Source organism: Mustela putorius, unplaced genomic scaffold, assembly GCF_011764305.1.
Source record: "Mustela putorius furo isolate JIRA1106 unplaced genomic scaffold, ASM1176430v1.1 tig00000738_pilon_pilon_pilon, whole genome shotgun sequence".
NCBI lineage: Eukaryota > Metazoa > Chordata > Mammalia > Carnivora > Mustelidae > Mustela > Mustela putorius.
Window position 1 is genome coordinate 2,649,581 of NW_025421463.1, and position 16,931 is coordinate 2,666,511.

The 16,931-nt window shown below is 60.6% G+C and overlaps 1 protein-coding gene across 3 annotated transcripts in view; it reads left to right on the top strand.

Annotated features, from left to right (window-relative positions):
* SCUBE1 (signal peptide, CUB domain and EGF like domain containing 1) overlaps positions 1-16,332 on the top strand; it is a 138,177-nt gene extending 121,845 nt beyond the window's left edge. For all 3 annotated transcript variants that reach the window (XM_045083742.1, XM_045083743.1, XM_013045134.2), the window contains 7 exons: positions 2,504-2,665; positions 3,973-4,140; positions 5,745-5,906; positions 7,123-7,320; positions 7,991-8,143; positions 8,498-8,577; positions 10,696-16,332. In XM_045083742.1, coding sequence (XP_044939677.1) covers positions 2,504-2,665; positions 3,973-4,140; positions 5,745-5,906; positions 7,123-7,320; positions 7,991-8,143; positions 8,498-8,577; positions 10,696-10,848 — 1,076 coding nt within the window. In that variant the 3' untranslated portion in view covers positions 10,849-16,332. The remainder of the gene's footprint in view (positions 1-2,503; positions 2,666-3,972; positions 4,141-5,744; positions 5,907-7,122; positions 7,321-7,990; positions 8,144-8,497; positions 8,578-10,695) is intronic.
* The last annotated feature ends 599 nt before the right edge of the window (positions 16,333-16,931 follow it).

The window sequence follows — 16,931 nt, forward strand, 5'->3', positions numbered from 1 at the left end:
TCAGGGGAAGCTTCCACGAGCAAGGACCAGGGAAGGGAGTTGGTAGAGCCTTGAACGGGGAGTGGGGGCTGGCAGCAGGACAAGAAGGAACAAGACAGAGAGAGCACTTTGGAGGGGTGGCTGGGAGGAAGGAGGCTTCGAGGGCAGCCCCCAAGCGCCACGGGGCAGAAGCGACATCATGCTCTGATCTGGGGAACCTGCGGAAGGTGCGGCTGGAGGAGACAGAGAGTCTGTGCTCACTAGCTCACGCCCGTGAGTCATCCCTGTGAAGACGTTGAATGGTTAGGATGGCTGGAGCCACAAGCCTGGGGCACAAAGCATAGGCTGGGCCAGGAGATTAATTGGGGAGCTGCTGGAGAAGAGGTGGGATTTAGGCGTGTGGGGGGAAGGAGGGGCTCCGGCTGAAGCAGTGGAGAGAGCGTGGCAGGAGGGCAGGGCCTTTGTGATGTCATTTTTTTTTAAAGATTTTATCTTTTTATTTATTTGCGAGAGAGAATGCACACCAGGGAAAGGGGCAGAGGGAGAGGGAGCAGCAGACTCCCTGCTGAGCAGGGAGCCCCAAGTGGAGCTCCATCCCAGGAGAGATCAGACCAGAGCCAAAGGCGGATGTGCAACCAACTGAGCCACCCAGGCGCTCTGTTCTGCTATTTTTATTTATTTATTTGACAGAGACAGAGTGACAGAGTGACAGAGTGGGAGCGGGAGAAGCAGGCTTCCCACCAAGCAGGGAGCCTGATGCGGGGCTCGATTCCAGGACCCCAGGATCATGACCCGAGCTGAAGGCAGATGCCTAATGGCTGAGGCACCCAGGCGCCCCCTTCTTCGTTTTTTTTTTATTTTTAAATCATTTCAAACATTCGGAAATACTGCCAGGCAGAACAAGAAACGTCCATGGTTTCTTCGTCCGGGTTCCCCTGTGTGCTGCCCCAAGCGCGTCCAGCCCACAGCCCATTCCAGCGTCCCTGTCCCACACGTTCAGTGTCGTGTCTCTCCAGATTCCTTCAGTGAGGACCAGCCCTTGGCTCTTTCCTGCCTCTCCTGTCCTCCCGCCCTAGGATGACCCTCATGAGGCTGCGTCCCCCATTTCCATGACCCGCTGGGAGGGAAACCCCACTCGATGCCTGCTCTTCAGCGCCCCCGTCAGGAGGCGCGGGGTACTGACCCAGGCCCCCACAGGTCCTTCCCCCTCCCTTTTCCTTTTGCCATTGAGGCCGATTTGCTGGGGCTGGAATTCTGAGTCTATGCAAAACACTGCTCCGCGTCAGACATCCTCGGCCCAGCCGCAGCCATCGCAGTCAGTGAGCGCTCCCGCCAAAGCAGCCACGTCTCCAGTGGTTGCCTGACGGCGTCCTCTATTCCGGCTGGCCCTTGTCCGGGTGCATTAGCGTTCTGTAAGGAGGAGCTTCCCCTCCCCCTCCCCCACGGATGTGTCTGAGCACCTACATGTCAGTGTGTGTGTATCAGTGTGGGCTCCGCGACTCCTCTGTTCTTTACGGGGCTGTAATCCAAGCCTAGCGTTACTTAGTTCAGGGCTCAGATCATTCCCCGTGTAGCCAGTCAGGCCGGTTCCCCGCCTCCGTCACTTGCTGAGGGTTCTAGGGCACCAAACCCCTACTTCCCCTGCCCCAGCCTTCGCAGTCCGTCAGGGACTCCGGGACCCCTAGAGGAGGAAAACATGCGGGAGCCAGCGCTGGGGTCCTCACTGCTAACACGGCGTCCGTCCTTCCGGCTCGCACTGGACAGAACTAGCGAGTACGGGTGTATATTAAACATGGGCGTGTAAATGGACTTGCACAGGTGTTACGGGTACATGGGTGTGCGTGTGTGTGTTTTATAAAACCATGCATTCACTCCAGTGCCTCCAGTCCAATAGCTCAGGCTTCTTTCTAACCTCCCCTCTTTCCGCGTTTCTAAATCTCTTCTCCAGGAAACCTCCGGCTCCCTCCCTCCTTACTTCCTCCCTATTTTCTCGGTCATTCTTCTTCGCGTCGGTTTGCCATATGCAGCTGACCGCACGGCCTCTGGACGACTCTCCACCACCAGGCCTCCCCGCCCCTGCCTCTGTCACTCCCCATGCCCTCTGCACACTGTCCCCACCTGGCCACTCCTCCCCATGGGGAAGGAAGGGGGAGGGGAGAAGGTCTCGGTGTGGACAAAACGCGCATGGGACGGCCAGGAAGCTGTTGGGACACAGGCTGAGGGGTCAGGGCTGGAGGGCAGCACACAGAGCAGAGAGAGACCTCAGGGCTCAGCAGGAGCAGCAAGAATGGGGCCAGAGACCAGGGTCAGGCCTCGGGGCTCTTCACAGACCGCTGCTGCCTTGCTCCTACTCTTAGCTCTTCTGAGACGGCCCTGGGCCCCTCTGGGATCCCTGAGCCAAAGGGACGAGGGATGTGCCCTATCCGGGAGGACAAAGCCTGGGTTTGAGGTACCAGGAGACAAAGCGCCCGGCCACTGCTCCCCGCCTCTGCCCCCCGGCAATCTCTCCACTTTGCCTCCGCAGTGGCCTGCGCACCTGGCACCTACTTCAGCGGAGAGCCCGGCCAGTGTGTGCCATGTGCACCGGGGTCCTACCAGGATGGGGACGGCCAACTCAGCTGCACGCCATGCCCCAGCAGCGATGGGCTCGGCCTGGCTGGTGCCCGCAACGTATCCGAGTGTGGAGGCGAGTGCGGGTCCCCCCTGGAGGGAGGAGGGGCTGGGGGTTGCGGTAGGGGGATCCGGCGACAACTTCTGTCTCTACTGAGCTCCTCAAAGCCAAAGCCCAACCCCTAGTGATATTCCATAAAGCTCTCGGCCATGTGCAGAGCCTGGCGTGACTTCCAGGCTGCCACACTCACAGTGGCCACTGGGGCCGCGAAGCATCTGTGCACCAGCAGGCCCCAGGCTGGGCCTAGTGCACTGGAGAACAGCAGCACGTAGTTTGGAAAGGACGTTACGGTTAATAAACTCCTGGTCACTTATGGGCCCGCATATCGTCTGTAACGAGGCACTTGGTGTGATGCGGTTGACCAGACGTGTTACGTGGTGTGGAGCCCGCATCATCCTCGGTGTTCTCCACCTGAAGAACTTTACGGTTCGCCCTGTAGATGGTTTGGGAAGCCCTTTGGCCGTTTACCCAGCACAGCTTGGTTTGCAAAGAGCTTTTCCATTTACAGCCTCACTTACCCACATCTGCGGTATGGGCTCACACCCCCACCCAACAGCCGCCCTTCCCCGGCCGTCATGGGGACCACCCAAGACAATGAACGGGGAAAAGTGTGCCTGTGAGGGTGGGTGGGTGGGACAGTGGGGACCACCAGCCAGCTTTCTCTGGGGTACAGAAAGGATTAGAGTCCAGCCCCGAGTCCCTACAGGCTAGCTGGCTGTGCCCTCCGAGACTGTGGTCTCTGCCCTTAGCAGGGCCAGTGACTGAGAGCAGAGAGCGGCCACTGGTAGGAGCAGAGAATTCAGGGTCTGGGTCAAGAGGGTCTCCAGCCCACCCCTTACTCAATGCCAAAGCACTCTCTGCATCCCAACTTAATGCTGGGTGTGTTGTCCCCTCTCTGTCCCAGCCATGCCATCAGGGACCTCCCAGACCCCCCCTACACTTCCTTGCCTGGCCCAGCCCTGTAGACTGGAGCGCGGTTCCTCACGTGGAGGGTACAGTGTGGCCTGCCCCCCAGAGAGCAGCTCCTCTGATCTCTCCCCTGTACATGTGGGGTCCGCACATCCCAGCTAAGCCACAAAGCCACCTGTTCTTGCTAGTGGGAGAGGTGAAGCCAGGCCTGGCCGAGGCTGCACAGTGCCTGAAACACGGGCAGCATCCGGACTGGGCGGGGGACAGCCCAGCTCTTTCCCCCAAGTCACCCCGCCCCCGGCACCACCCCTAGCCATGGTCCCCTTCCCCAGGGCAGGTGAGGGTTGAGAGCAGGGTCTGGACTGAGGCGCCCAGACCTCCCGCCAGCCTGAGCCATGACCCCTGACTTCCAGGCCAGTGCTCCCCAGGCTTCTTCTCCCCGGATGGCTTCCGACCCTGCCAGCCCTGCCCGGTGGGCACGTACCAGCCTGAGCCTGGGCGCACGGGCTGCTTCCCCTGCGGAGGGGGGCTGCTCACCAAGCACGAGGGCACGGTCTCCTTCCAAGACTGCGAGGCCAAAGGTGAGTCGCCGGAGCTGTGCAGGGACGTTTTCCCTCAGCACCGCTCACCTCCCACGTGGCCGATGTCCAAGGGCTGAGGGGTGGCCCGGAGCTGCCGGCAGTAGACATGGGACCAGCACCATGCCACACCTGGGACAGGGACAGCGGGGACCACACAAGCCCACCGAGGGTCTCAGATGGGCGAGCCAGGCAGACACAGTGATTGCACATGAGAACTTTGAACCTGACTCACAGGGAAGGCTCTTGGTGCGGGGGCCAGTTTAGGGGATGAAGAAATGCAGGGGCCGTGGGACAAGGCCGGACCATCTCACCTTACCTGGACGCCCTCCCTTTAGGCCCGTGGGGGCCCTGCTGTCCAGCCACACGTTCCCCTCCACGGTCACCAAATCCCCCTGATGGCACTGCCTCCCCTTCCACACGCTCCCGCCCTGCCAAGGGCCTTTGGGACAATGCTTCCCACCGCTGACCCTGATATTCTTGGGGACAGACAGACAGAACCCTCCCTTCTAGAAGAGAAAACTCCACCTCTCCTCCAGTTCCTGCCAGGATTTCTGCTCCTTGCTGTGAAACTTGTAGAAGGAGCGCGTGGACTACATCTCCTCTCTCCCCTAGTCAGACTCTCACCCCACCGCCCCACCCCACCCCCGGTCATTGCTCCCATCGAGGCTGGAGCCACGTCTTTTCCCAGCCGGCATCTCCCGCAGCCCCGCGGCCTCAGGCTCCGCTCAGCCTCACCCAGCCACCCCTTGGCTGGTAGTGCTGGGGTCCCCGGCCTGGCACGGACTCTAGAGTCTGGGTAGGAAGAGCATCCAGTGACCCCAGCCCCGCGTCTGTCCTGAACTCAGTACTACACCCTCCTGCTGGGAGATAGCCCCGGTCACATCCCACATGGCCAGAGCCCCTCATCTTGGCCACACAGTGCCCCCCAACCCAGCTCACACCAGCTCTGTCCTACCAGGGGCCCAGGGAGACCTCGGAACCCCCCAGAGTGCCCTCCCTCTGACCTCGCCTCCAGTCTGTCCGCGGCCCCGGCCAGCAGCTCTGAATGATGGTCTCTTGGCACCCCACTGTTGCCCCCTCAGCCAGGCTACTTGCTGCCCGGCCCCCCCACCCCTCACCCCCAAGCTCACTCCCAGAGCAGCAGCCTGGACCATGTGGGGGCTCTAGGTCCCCTTCTTCCTCAGAGCGAAGCCTAGCAGGACCCCGGGACCCAGGAGCTCACGGCCATGGCCTGTGACCTCCGCTCTGGCCCCCCCGCTCCCTCCCCAGATCGCCTCCCAGCTGGCTCCACACGGCTCAAGCCTCCACGCAAGGTCCCCCACCCCTTGAGCGGCACACACCCGGCCTTACAACAGCTCATGTCCTATTTCTCGCCCCGGAACACATGCCCCTCGCGGGCGGACCTCTGTCACGGAGCTCACTGCCCAGCTCCGGGCGGCCCCCAAGCTCCGCACAGCCGTGGACAGGACCGGGCGTGCATGGTGGGCGGCCACTGGGTGGTAAAGAAAGGCTTTGAACTCGCACCAAGACAGACCTCAAGGGCAGGAAGGCGCTGGGGAGAATGTCCCCTGCCCTTTCCCACGGCACCCTCCGCCCGCCCACAGTGCACTGCTCCCCCGGCCACCACTACAACACCACCACCCACCGGTGCATCCGCTGCCCCGTGGGCACCTACCAGCCCGAGTTTGGCCAGAACCACTGCATCACCTGCCCGGGCAACACCAGCACGGACTTCGATGGCTCCACCAACGTCACACACTGCAAAAGTAGGTACAGCTCTCCGTGCGGCCGGAAGGGGGAAAGGGGCGGGACGCAGGGGGGCGGGCTGTTGGGGCCGGGGCAAGCCCTCACCCCACACAGTGCCCACAGGACCCCAGGGACCCCGCCCGGCTCCAGCACACCCGCACGTCCACTCAAGGTGACACCCCCCGCCCCGGCGCCTCTGTGCTCGGCGGGTCTGCCCAGGGCTCCGGGTCTGTGGCGGGGAAAGCCGGGCCCGTGGCGGGGGGGCTGCGGTTCAGAGGCTGAGGACCAGGGAAGTAGCTACCCCGGCAGGTCATCGGGGCATAACAGACTTGACTTTAGATATTTTTAATTCATTTTTTGGAGTCCTCTGGGACAGATTTTCTAGTGTTGTGCCCTCCCCCAATCAATTTCTAGCCAGTTACCCCTTTCCCTGTGCTGCCGGTCGTGTCTGCGACAGGCCAAAGGCCCATGACGAGGACTGAACCCTAGACGGGAAGCTGCCCCAGTTCCCCAGGGGGTCCCGCAGGCTCATGGCCTCTGGGGACAGAAGAGCAGGCACAGTGTGGGGCTCCACAGAGGCAGGGTTGAAACGTCCTCCTGAATAAAAGTAGAGAAAGCAAGTAGGGAAGCTTCTGGAAGGTGAGGTAAACATGAAAAGTGTCCCAGGAATTTTGATGTGAGGGTTTTCATAAACGAAAAGGCATGAGAAAATTGTGTATATTTAGTGTTCGGTTCAGTTCTCTTTGCAGACCTAAGGTGACTTCTTTTGTAAGGTTGAGGCTGGGAACCTTTAGCTCACAGAGATGCCGCGTTTGGCTTCTTGAGGGTTCCAAAGCTTAGCTCCAAAGGGAAGCATGTCTCTTTGTCCTGACTGTGCTGCCTGCTTGTCCCCGAGCCTTCCCTCTCAGCGGGGAGGGTGACCACCCTGGGCCCCTGGCAGGCCCTCAGGAAGCACGGAGGGCAGGGAGGGAGAGAGGATGTGGGGGTTCGCGAGTCGGGGGGTTCACCGAGCTTTCACACCACCACCTGCAGGAGCAGGGCTGGCAGGGGAGCCCACACCGGGCGGGCCTGTCCCAGGGTGCCCCCCGGGAAGACGACCCCGTGGGATGAGTGGCCCAGGGCCAGGCTAGCTGGTGGGGAGGCCAGTGGAGGCGGCCACGGGGCTGTCGAGGGCCCGCCCTCCCCGTCCCCCGTGCAGCAGGCCTGAGCAGGCCCGTGTGGCCCCGGTGCCCACAGACCAGCACTGTGGCGGCGAGCTCGGCGACTACACAGGCTACATCGAGTCCCCCAACTACCCCGGCGACTACCCGGCCAACGCCGAGTGCGTGTGGCACATCTCGCCGCCCCCCAAGCGCAGGATCCTCATCGTGGTCCCTGAGATCTTCCTGCCTGTGGAGGATGAGTGTGGCGACGTCCTGGTCATGAGGAAGAGCGGTACGCACGGGGGAAGGGGAGCAGCGGAGGGGCCCCCCAGGGTCACCCGTTGCGGGGGTGGGGTGGTTCACAGCCACCTCTGACCCACCGTCTGCTCACAGGGCTGAGCTCTAGGAGGTCAGCTTCTCCCGCCTTCAGGACACCTCAGGAAGGCTGCCGGGGAGCAGTGAGGAGGTGGGGCACCCTTTGGCCAGGCCCACACACCCAGGGTCAGCAGGCTCACCCTTATTCATCTGCTCACAGGGAGAGGGGACGTCCCAGCTGGGACCCTCCGCCCCAGCCCTGGCTTGTGCTGGGCGTGGGCGTGAGCCCTGTTTGGGGGAGCAGCCGGCCGGAGAAAGACAGTGACAACCCGACAGAGAGGGGCAGTGACCAGGGGTTCACCAGGGCAGAGCAGGAACATGGTAGTGTGAGGATGGAGCAGTCAGGGAGGCTTCCTGGAAGAGGAGGCACAGAAACCTGCTCTGTAGGATGAGAAGGAACTGGGGTTGAGGGTGGGGACTGGCCTTTGAGGCAGAGGTAACATGGGTGGAGCCTAGAGTTGGACTGTTTGGGGGACTGGGCGTGGGAACTGGGTGGCTGACCTGGTGGGGGAAGCACGTGGCCTGCAGAAGGAGGCCTGCAGGGTTGTGGATCAGCCAACCACTCAGGCCCCCTACTCTGTCCCCAGCATCACCCGCGTCTATCACCACCTATGAGACCTGCCAGACCTATGAGAGGCCCATCGCCTTCACCTCCCGCTCCCGGAAGCTCTGGATCCAGTTCAAATCCAATGAAGGCAACAGTGGCAAAGGATTCCAAGTGCCCTATGTCACCTACGACGGTCAGTGTGGCTGCGCTATGTGCCCGGCCCACGCTGGCCCTGCGGACACGGGGGCAACAGACACATACGGGGTGGGGGGTGGTGCAGGCAAAGGAGCCATGAACGGTGTCTGTGGCCTTCAGCATGCTGTACTGCCCAAGCAGGGTTTTGAGGGTTGAATAGAAGTTTCTAGCTAGCCAAGCCTCAAGGAAAACAATTCGGGTGGAGGGTACAGAGGTTCAGAGGCAGAAGTGCCTGTGGCCAAGATCTGAGTCTGAATGTGGAGCAGGGGGAGGCGGAGGCAGAAGGTGAGGGGGAAGCAGGGGGCGTCTGGTGTCTTCACCTTCCTTTCTTCCTCGCCGGTGGGTTTCACAGAGGACTACCAGCAACTGATAGAAGATATCGTTCGCGATGGACGGCTCTACGCCTCAGAGAATCACCAAGAAATTTTAAAAGTGAGTGAGCTTCTTTATGGGAAAGGGTCCGTATGATCCCGGGATGGTGGCCTGTGATGATTCCGGGCCTCTGTCCTTGCAGACCAGGAGGCCTGAGACAAGCTCCCTGGTGGCGTCCAGCCCAGGACCTTCTGACTGGCCTTTAGGCTCCTTGCCAGCTGCCAGCCTCACTTCCCTCATCTGTGAGATGTGGTGGGAGCTTAAAATCGGTAGAATCCGCCCCCACCTTTGGCACTGCCTGTTCCCTCATCTTGCTAGTGACCTTAAGAAGCAGAGCCTCCTTGTCATCGAGGGGCTCTATGTCTGTCATACGGCAGGCTCTGGGGAGCTGACACTCCCAGCCTGGGAGCTGAGGTGGCGGGGCTGAAGCGGGGTTGGGTTCCCTGGCTGTCCCGCCCCAGCTGGGTGGCCCTGGGCAAGCCCTCTGAGAAACAGAGGCGGCTCACAGAGTGTGAGCTTCACGGTCCTGCACGCAGTAGGCACTTTGTAAGCAGAGAGGTTCACCCCGATGCTGCTGCCCCCAGGAGCAAAGCTGGAGCCCATCTGTGCAGGGGGAGCCGGAGGCTCGTGCTGGCCCCTCCATCGATCCATCCGGCAGGCGATGCCGGCTCTCCTCCTGGCCCCTCCCCTGCCACCCTGGCCCTCTGCCCACGGCTCCACCCCGCCACCAGGGGCATCTTTGCAGAACTGGAAGTGTTTCCGTCACTCAGGACAAAATCCTTGACCCGCGAGGCCCGGCTAGGCATGGCCCCCACCTGCCTCTGAAGCCATTCTCCGACCTCCACACTCCCTCCGCTCCCCGGCTGAGGCCTCTCGCCTCCATGAACATCCGCCTGTCCCACTCTCAGCATAGGCATCCCTCCTCTGGGCGGATTACAGGCTCTTAGAGTCCCACGTGGCTCTGGCTCTTGGCACCTGTTGGTCCTGCCGTCAGCTGTGGTCTAGGATCATTTGGGCCCCGGCCTCCCTGGAGGCAGAGGAGGCGCTGGAGCTCCTGCCTGACCTGCCATCCCCAGCATGGGCCCCCGCACCCAACTCACGGGGCGGGGGTGGGGGGGGCTGTTTCTCAAGGGCCAGGGTGCGAGCCGGTGCGCATGCCCGTGAGAGAACGCGAGTGTGCGCCAGGACAGAGCGCGAGTGTGCGCCAGGACAGAGCGACGCTGGGCAGCAAATGTGCCCGAGGTCTCGCCTGACACTGGGACATGATGCAGACAGCCTCTGGCCGGTGCCCGAAGCTGCGCCCTCCCAGGACCCAGCCCTGAGCTCCGCTGCGGGCCGGGCTCCCTCCCAGCTCTCAGGACGCAGCTTGTGCTCGTCTCTACAAGGGGCCCAGCTTTCCGACCTCCATCTGTCCGCCTCGAAACCCTCTGCCCCGCTCCATGTCCTCTGGTTTCAATGTGATGGTTTGGTTTTTTTTATTTTGCAGAACTCTTTTTAAATAAAATACTATTAGAGTAGTAACTAATAGTAACTCTTTAATCAAGAGTTAAAACCAATAAACTATTTTTTTTTCTAAATCAAAAAATGGGGCACCTGGATGACCCCGTCGGTGAAGGGTCCGACTCTTGGTTTCAGCTCAGGTCATGATCTCAGGGTCATGAGATCAAGCCACAGTGCCGCTGGGCTCTGTGCTCAGCGGGGAGTCTCTGCTCTTCCTCTCCCTCTGCCCCTCCCCCATCGTGTGGGCTGTCTGTAAAATAAATGGATCTTTTTTAAAAAATCAAAAAACAGGGGTGCCTGGGTGGCTCAGTGGGTTAAAGCCTCTGCCTTCTGCTCGGGTCATGATCCCAGGGTCCTGGGATTGAGCCCCGCATCGAGCCCCGCATCGGGCTCTCTGCTCCACAGGGAGTCTGTTTCCTCCTCTCTCTCTGCCTGCCTCTCTGCCTGCTTGTGATCTCTGTCTGTCAAATAAATAAATAAATAAAATATTAAAAAAAGAAAATCGAAAAACCGTGCCTGGTGAAGAGAGTCCCGGGGTCCGAAGCCCGCCCGGCAGCGCAGCCTCCTCCTCCCTCATCCTAGCAGACACCCCGAGGCCCCGCCAGGGCCCCAGACATCAACGAGGCCTGCACCCCGGCCCCCGATCGGCCTCACCACCCGCCTCACTGTGTCTTGCAGGACAAGAAACTCATCAAGGCCCTCTTCGATGTGTTGGCGCACCCCCAGAACTACTTCAAGTACACAGCCCAGGAGTCCAAGGAGATGTTCCCGCGGTCCTTCATCAAGCTGCTGCGCTCCAAAGTTTCCCGGTTCCTGCGGCCCTACAAATAATGCCGGCAGCTGCCCTGCTCGGGGATGGCCGGGTATTCCCATGGGGAGGGGAGCGCGCCTTCCCTCCACAGGAGAGGCTAGAAGGCGGCTCTGCGGGCCTCCACGCTGCCCTGGGAAGTCACCACAGCGTCTGCCCTTCGGAAACATGGACCAGCCTGTGGACCAGCCTGTGGGGGTGAGACCACATCCAGGCGGAGACCCTGGGCCGCTGCACTCCTCAGGTCGCCCGGCTGGGAAAACACTGCTTTTGGGGGGCGGCTCTGCTCCTTCCCTCTCTCCCTTGGCCTGTCCCGGGAGGGCACCCTCCCTGCGCGACACTAGGACCCACCTGGGCCAGGACACTGCCGCCGCGCAGCCAGCACGTTTGGGGGTCACATGTGGCCTTGCCTGACGCCTCAGGAGAGAGGGGGACGCGACTGCCTCTGTCTGCAGGCAGGCTCTGGGAGGCATCATCTGCGACAGGAAGCCAGGCTGTGGGAGGGCGTCTGGGGAGCGTGGATAAGCCAGTGTCTGCACCCGCCCCTGTCCTCCAGCCGTGGGTCCGGGACGCGGGCGCCACGTGGCAGAGCTCTAAGGATTCTGTGATGGGACAGAGAAGAGCTGCTAGCGGAGGAAACTGTAGATTTGTGCTTTTCCTTGATAGAGCATCTAATTAAGTACTATATATATATAAATATAAATATAAATATAATATACTTCTATCTGTGGGTACTTTAGGAAAATCCTCTTCAGTAACTGTAAATACAAACTGCGGCCCCACACCTTCCCTCCCGAGCTGGCCCCAGCCTCCCTGAGGGATGAAGCCCCTCCAGGCGCTCACCGCCTGGTTCTGTGAGGGCGGGGGGAGTAGCACGAGCTGGTTCTGGACACGCTCTGGAACGCACATTCTTTGAGAACTGGGCCCCGATGCTTTGCTGGAGTGTTGCCCTCTGATGGAATGTTGTAGAAGGCCATTTCCCCTTGGGCCCTTTCCTATGGGTACCAAGGCCCAGCAGGAAATCTCGAAAGGGACCTGTGCTGGCCCTGAGGCCATGACCTTGGGGTCTGTGCCATGGCCTCGTGCCACAGGGAAACAAGGCTGTCCCCACGTGAGCACAGGCTGTGCCACCACAAGAGACCTCAGAGGGCAGCAGCCCACCCCTTTATCTTACCAGTGAGGAGAACGTGCGACAGAGGGCAGGCAGGCAGCCAGTGTCGGAGGCCTGGCCCCCGGAGCGCTGTCTACTTTCTGCTGTGCCACGCTGGGGTTCCTCTGAGAGTCTGTCTTTAAAGAAGAGAAGGCCAGAGGCTGACCCCGTCGCATGGTGTCCCCCTCGGTCAGGAATCCAGCACCGGGACACAGCCAGAAACGTCCCTGACACTCTGAGTCCTCGCCTGCTGACCGACTGCTGGCTGCCGCCTATGAGCCTTGCGTGGGAAGCAGTCTGTATCTTTAGGGTAACAAATGATCACAGTTGCAAAACACATGGGACAATCTTAAAATGAACCCCAGTCATCTGTCCCAGGTGCCTCTAGGCTGTCTCCTCCTCCTGCCCCCACACCCGCGCTGAGCAATGGGCTCGGTCTGAGACCCGTCCATGGCAGGACGCCGATGATGAAGCCTGAGGCCAGGCGACCAGGGTCTGGGGGTCGATGACAAGACAGGCCGCGGCGATGTCACAATACAAAACAGGGCTGGGGGCTCAGATCGTTCCTTGCTGCCACCCACGTCAGCAACAGCGAGTCCCCAGTTTAATGAACGCGGCCACCAGCGCTCTCTCTGCCAAAATCCAACTCAGGTCTGGAAGGGGCCTGGTGGGCAGGTCAGTGTGAGCCCTGAGCTCTGTCCCGGCCCACACCACCCTCCCCTGGTCACAGGCCTTGAAGGCCAGCCTCGGTCTCCAGAAAGACCCCTGTCTTCCCTCCGAGTCCTTGCCTATCCCCAGGAATTACATGAGTGTCCTCCAGAACAGGCTTCCAATACCAACCACCCAGGAGAGGGGAGAGGGGTTTTTTATAGTGTTCTCAAGACATAGAGGACCAGAAGAGCTCTAACCTTTCTTGAACACTTCGTGCCACCCCTCTGGGTGGTTTCGGACAGTCGCTACCCACAAACCCCACTAAACCCACCGGCCCTTCCAGTGGGAGCCTCGCCATGTTGCATGGCTCTCCCCGCCACTGTGGTCAGACCTGCCCGATGTTCCCCCAGCAGAGCAGAACAGATGTGGGACCCTTTGCCCTCGCAAGTACCAGGGAGCCAGCAACCCCAGCTTGCCAGCTGCCAGCACATTCCCATCAGGGGCACTCAAAGGCCAGGGGTCTGTCCTTAATCTTGATGTCAGACCTCAGCCCCACCCTGGGGAACCTGAGGGTCACACCTGTTAAACAAGATCTGTCCCCGGTCATCGGAGCCTGGTGGCTCGGGGGGAGAGCTCCCTGGGCAACAAAGCACGTTTGTCCATGTTCCCGTGTTGCAGAAGCTGGTGACAGGCTGGTGTCGGTGGAGCAGGTGGAGGTAGAATGGACGGGCCCCAGAGAGGATAGGTCCCGGCAGTGAGTCCCAGGGAAGAACAGCACAGGACAAGGGTGCGGGAGGCCCGTGCTGCCCGAGGGAGGGGCTGACCAGAAGGAGCACGGCCTACTCCTGGATGGGACGTTGACCTCAAGCAGCCGCAGGCCCAGCCCCGCCGCCACCACCCCTTGAGTGGCACGGACCCTCCTCAGCGGGCCAGTCGATCACTCCAAGGCAAAGAGCCAAGGATCAAGCTTCTGGAAGCAAAATCTTGCCCAGCTGGCCAGGACTGAAAGCTGCCAAGCCTGGAAGTCCTGAGGAGCTTGGCTCTGCGCCTCATGGGGCAGCCTAGGAAGCTCTCCAAGGGTGGCAGTGGAAGACCGAGCTGCCCCTGCACCGCGTGCCGCGTGGCGGCGGGACCCAGGAGTGGTGGACCCAGAAGAAGCCCTTCAGCCCCGCACCCCTGGCGTCTCCTGGCTCTCTGCTTCCATGGACACGTGCCGAAGAAAAGAAGAGAACCGGCCTTAAGGTCCAGTGGCCAGCTGGGTCCTCAGCAAGGGAACATTGGGGTCGCCTCATCTGCCTCTCCGAATGAGCCTGCTTTCCCCCAGCTCTGCTCTTGTCTGAGCCAGGGCCTTGCCGCTGCGGCAGCATGCTGGCCTCTCTCCCACCCCGGGCTCTCCACTCAGTCTCGGACTCTGTGCTCCTCGCCCCGACAGGAGGCCTTGGCCAGTGGTGGCGACCTTGCCCTGCCCAGCTCTGGCTCCCCAGGGGCAGTCCTTGCCAGCGCGTCCTGGCAGGCAGAATGGTGACAGACTCAAGGAGGCCATGGGGCCCAAGGTGGCAGCCTCAGACAGCTTTCCCTCCTGCCATCCGTTGGTTTGGGACACGCAGATAAAAGAGAACTGTAACCCGGGCCAAAAAGTCACCAGAGAGCAGTGGCCCCAAGAAGCCGCTTCTGAGAGCCCAAAGACAGATCTTCTTTCCTTCAATCTCTTAAAACCCGTGTTTCCTACCTGAACCCCCGTTCCCCTGGGGACACGGCCAAGATCAACCATTTTCCACGACAGGAGGCCCCCGCCTGCTGGACCTAAAGTGGGCACCTAAGTGACATTTGGGGGATGGGGTAATTAGTTGAACACCTCCATCCGCCACACTCAGGAGGAAAATAAAATACTGAGCTAAGTTAGGTCACTAAGTGCTTACCGTGTGCCAGGCCACAGCCATGGGGCAGGCAGAATCCTCTGGAAAGTTCCTCTTGGTCCCCGAGATAAAGATGATGGAGGCTGGCCCCGGACAGAGCCCAGGGCTCCGGTCCCAGTACCCTGGGTCGGGACGGCGAGCGCAGACGGAGGGCAGACGGAGCAGGGCTCACCAAAGGAGTCCCGAGGTCCATCTCCCAAGGGAGGAGCTGCCGCCCGCCCAGCCTCAGGATGTGGCCGCCGTCCTCCACCAGCAGAGACAGAGGCGGAGAAGAGCTCAGCCTGCTTGCCCAGGACAGCGGCCTCCACCCCGCAACACACACACACAACAGGCCCCTCTCTTCCCCACGGATCCGCATGGGGGCCGCTCAGCCCTTCTGACCGGGTGACAGCACCAAGCCCACTTCGTTCTGGCCAAAGGCAGAAGGACCGACGTTTGAGAGACATTCCCAGTCCACACGTCCGAGCAGAGAGCTCGTATTCTCCCCGATGGCTGCCGCTGGAGGCGCGGTTCTGAGCACCTGCTGTAAGCCGGACGCAGGCGCGGCAAGGAGCAGCTGCAGTGCGCAGCGTCCAGGCTGCCTGGCGGCTTGACGAGGGCGGTGGGAGGGGGAAGGCCAGCCCCAGGCCCAGAGGCCGCAGGCATGGCCGCGCCTTCCCTCCCAGCACCCTGCACAGGCGGCCCCCAAAAGCAGGACCCTCTGTTTCTCTGAGGACCCCCAGCCCCCGGATGGACCCTCTGAAACTGGGCCCCTCGAGTGTCAGCAGGAAGCAGTGAAAGCCTGAGTCCCCCAGTCGCCAGGCTGCGGGGGGCCATCCTCAGGGCCCTGCGGGGCGCGTGGGGCCGGACACTCCTCGGATGTGGACGGGGAGACTCTAGGAGGCCCAGTGACATGCCTCAGGCGAGGAAGAGCTAGTAGTTGGCGGAACTGAGACTCAAACCCAAGCCCATCGAAACCCAAGGTAGGAGATGTCTGTCTGTCTGTCTGTGAGATACCGACGACTGAATTGTATGGATTAGGAAACGCGCTGGGGAGTTCCAGGGCAGGGATGTGGCAGGTAGAGAGGAGGGAGGCAGAGGAGGTGTGGACATCGTGACCTCCCCTCCCTGTGGGACAAGCACTAGAAACCCAGAGGAAGCCTGGCTTCTGCCTTCTCTGCTGCGTGGACAGGGTGGACGTGTCCTTGGAGACTCTGGCCCACAGAGCAAGGTAAGCCGCAGCCCGGCACTACCCCCCTGCGCACCCCCGGACAGATGCTGGCTGCCCGCCGTCGGCCCCTCTTCCCAACTCGAGCGCACAAATGTGCGACAATGTGGGTGTCCCTCAGCAGACCATGGACTGAAAAGTAGGGGCAAAAAGAAAACTCGCTGATGCCCAGGACTTTGTTTCCCTGTTCAGAGGCCACGGAGATCCCCAGGAAAGGTCTAGCCCGCTGAGATTAGAACCTTGAACAGCCTGGGCAGACCCAGCCCATACCGCTCTTGAAATGGGGTATCTGAACACCACTGGGGGGCTTGGGGGAGGGGCAGGGGGCCAGGGAGGGGGAAGAGGAGCAGAGAGCTGGGCCCTCGTCCCCCAGCCCCCATCGGGATCCGCACAGGTGCCGTACTGTCCAGGCGCTTTGGCAGCCCCTCTGTCTACAAGAGTGACCTATACCGGCACAATCATGTTTTTCTTTTAGTTGCCTTGAATATTCAAGGTTTTTGTCTTCTCCATCGTGTTCATACATATGCATGTAATTAAACATTTGTGGAAATCACTTTAATAATAAACAGGAAACGAACCTAAATGTTGCTCCTTTCTCTCATTCATTGGAGGTCATGATCCGGGACAGAAAGTCAACTAGAATCAAAAAAAAAAAACTTTTCAGACATTCCTGGGCTATCATTAAGGGCTGCAAGTAAAGGAGCTTCCGGAAGCTTCTGGAAGGCAAAGCAGTAGGTTTGAGATCCGCACGTGAAGGGCACCCGAAGTTCGGGGACAGAGTTGTTCCTAGATGAGCCGCAGGGAGGTGGACCGCCAGAGCTCCAGGTCCACTGTTTCTCATGCCTGACGGCGTGAGTGAGAGCTGCTCCTCTCCGCCGTGGCTTTGATCTCGGAGTCACGGTCACCTTGAGCCTCGGGAGATCTAGGACCCCTCGAAGCTGGACGCACAGTCAGTGCCGTGTATGCTCGCACACGCGAATGTGTTTATCTGGGAACACGACCCCTGGCTTTCATCAGATTCTCAAAGAAACCTAGACCATCACCAAAAAGGCTGGTAATCATTCCTCTCCTCAGAAATGTGGAGAAGCCTCCAGCATCAGGCCCTCGACAGGAGAAAAAAGCAATTTCATAAGTGATACTAATATTCCAGATAAGTGACAGGAAATGGCAAATGTTACTCTG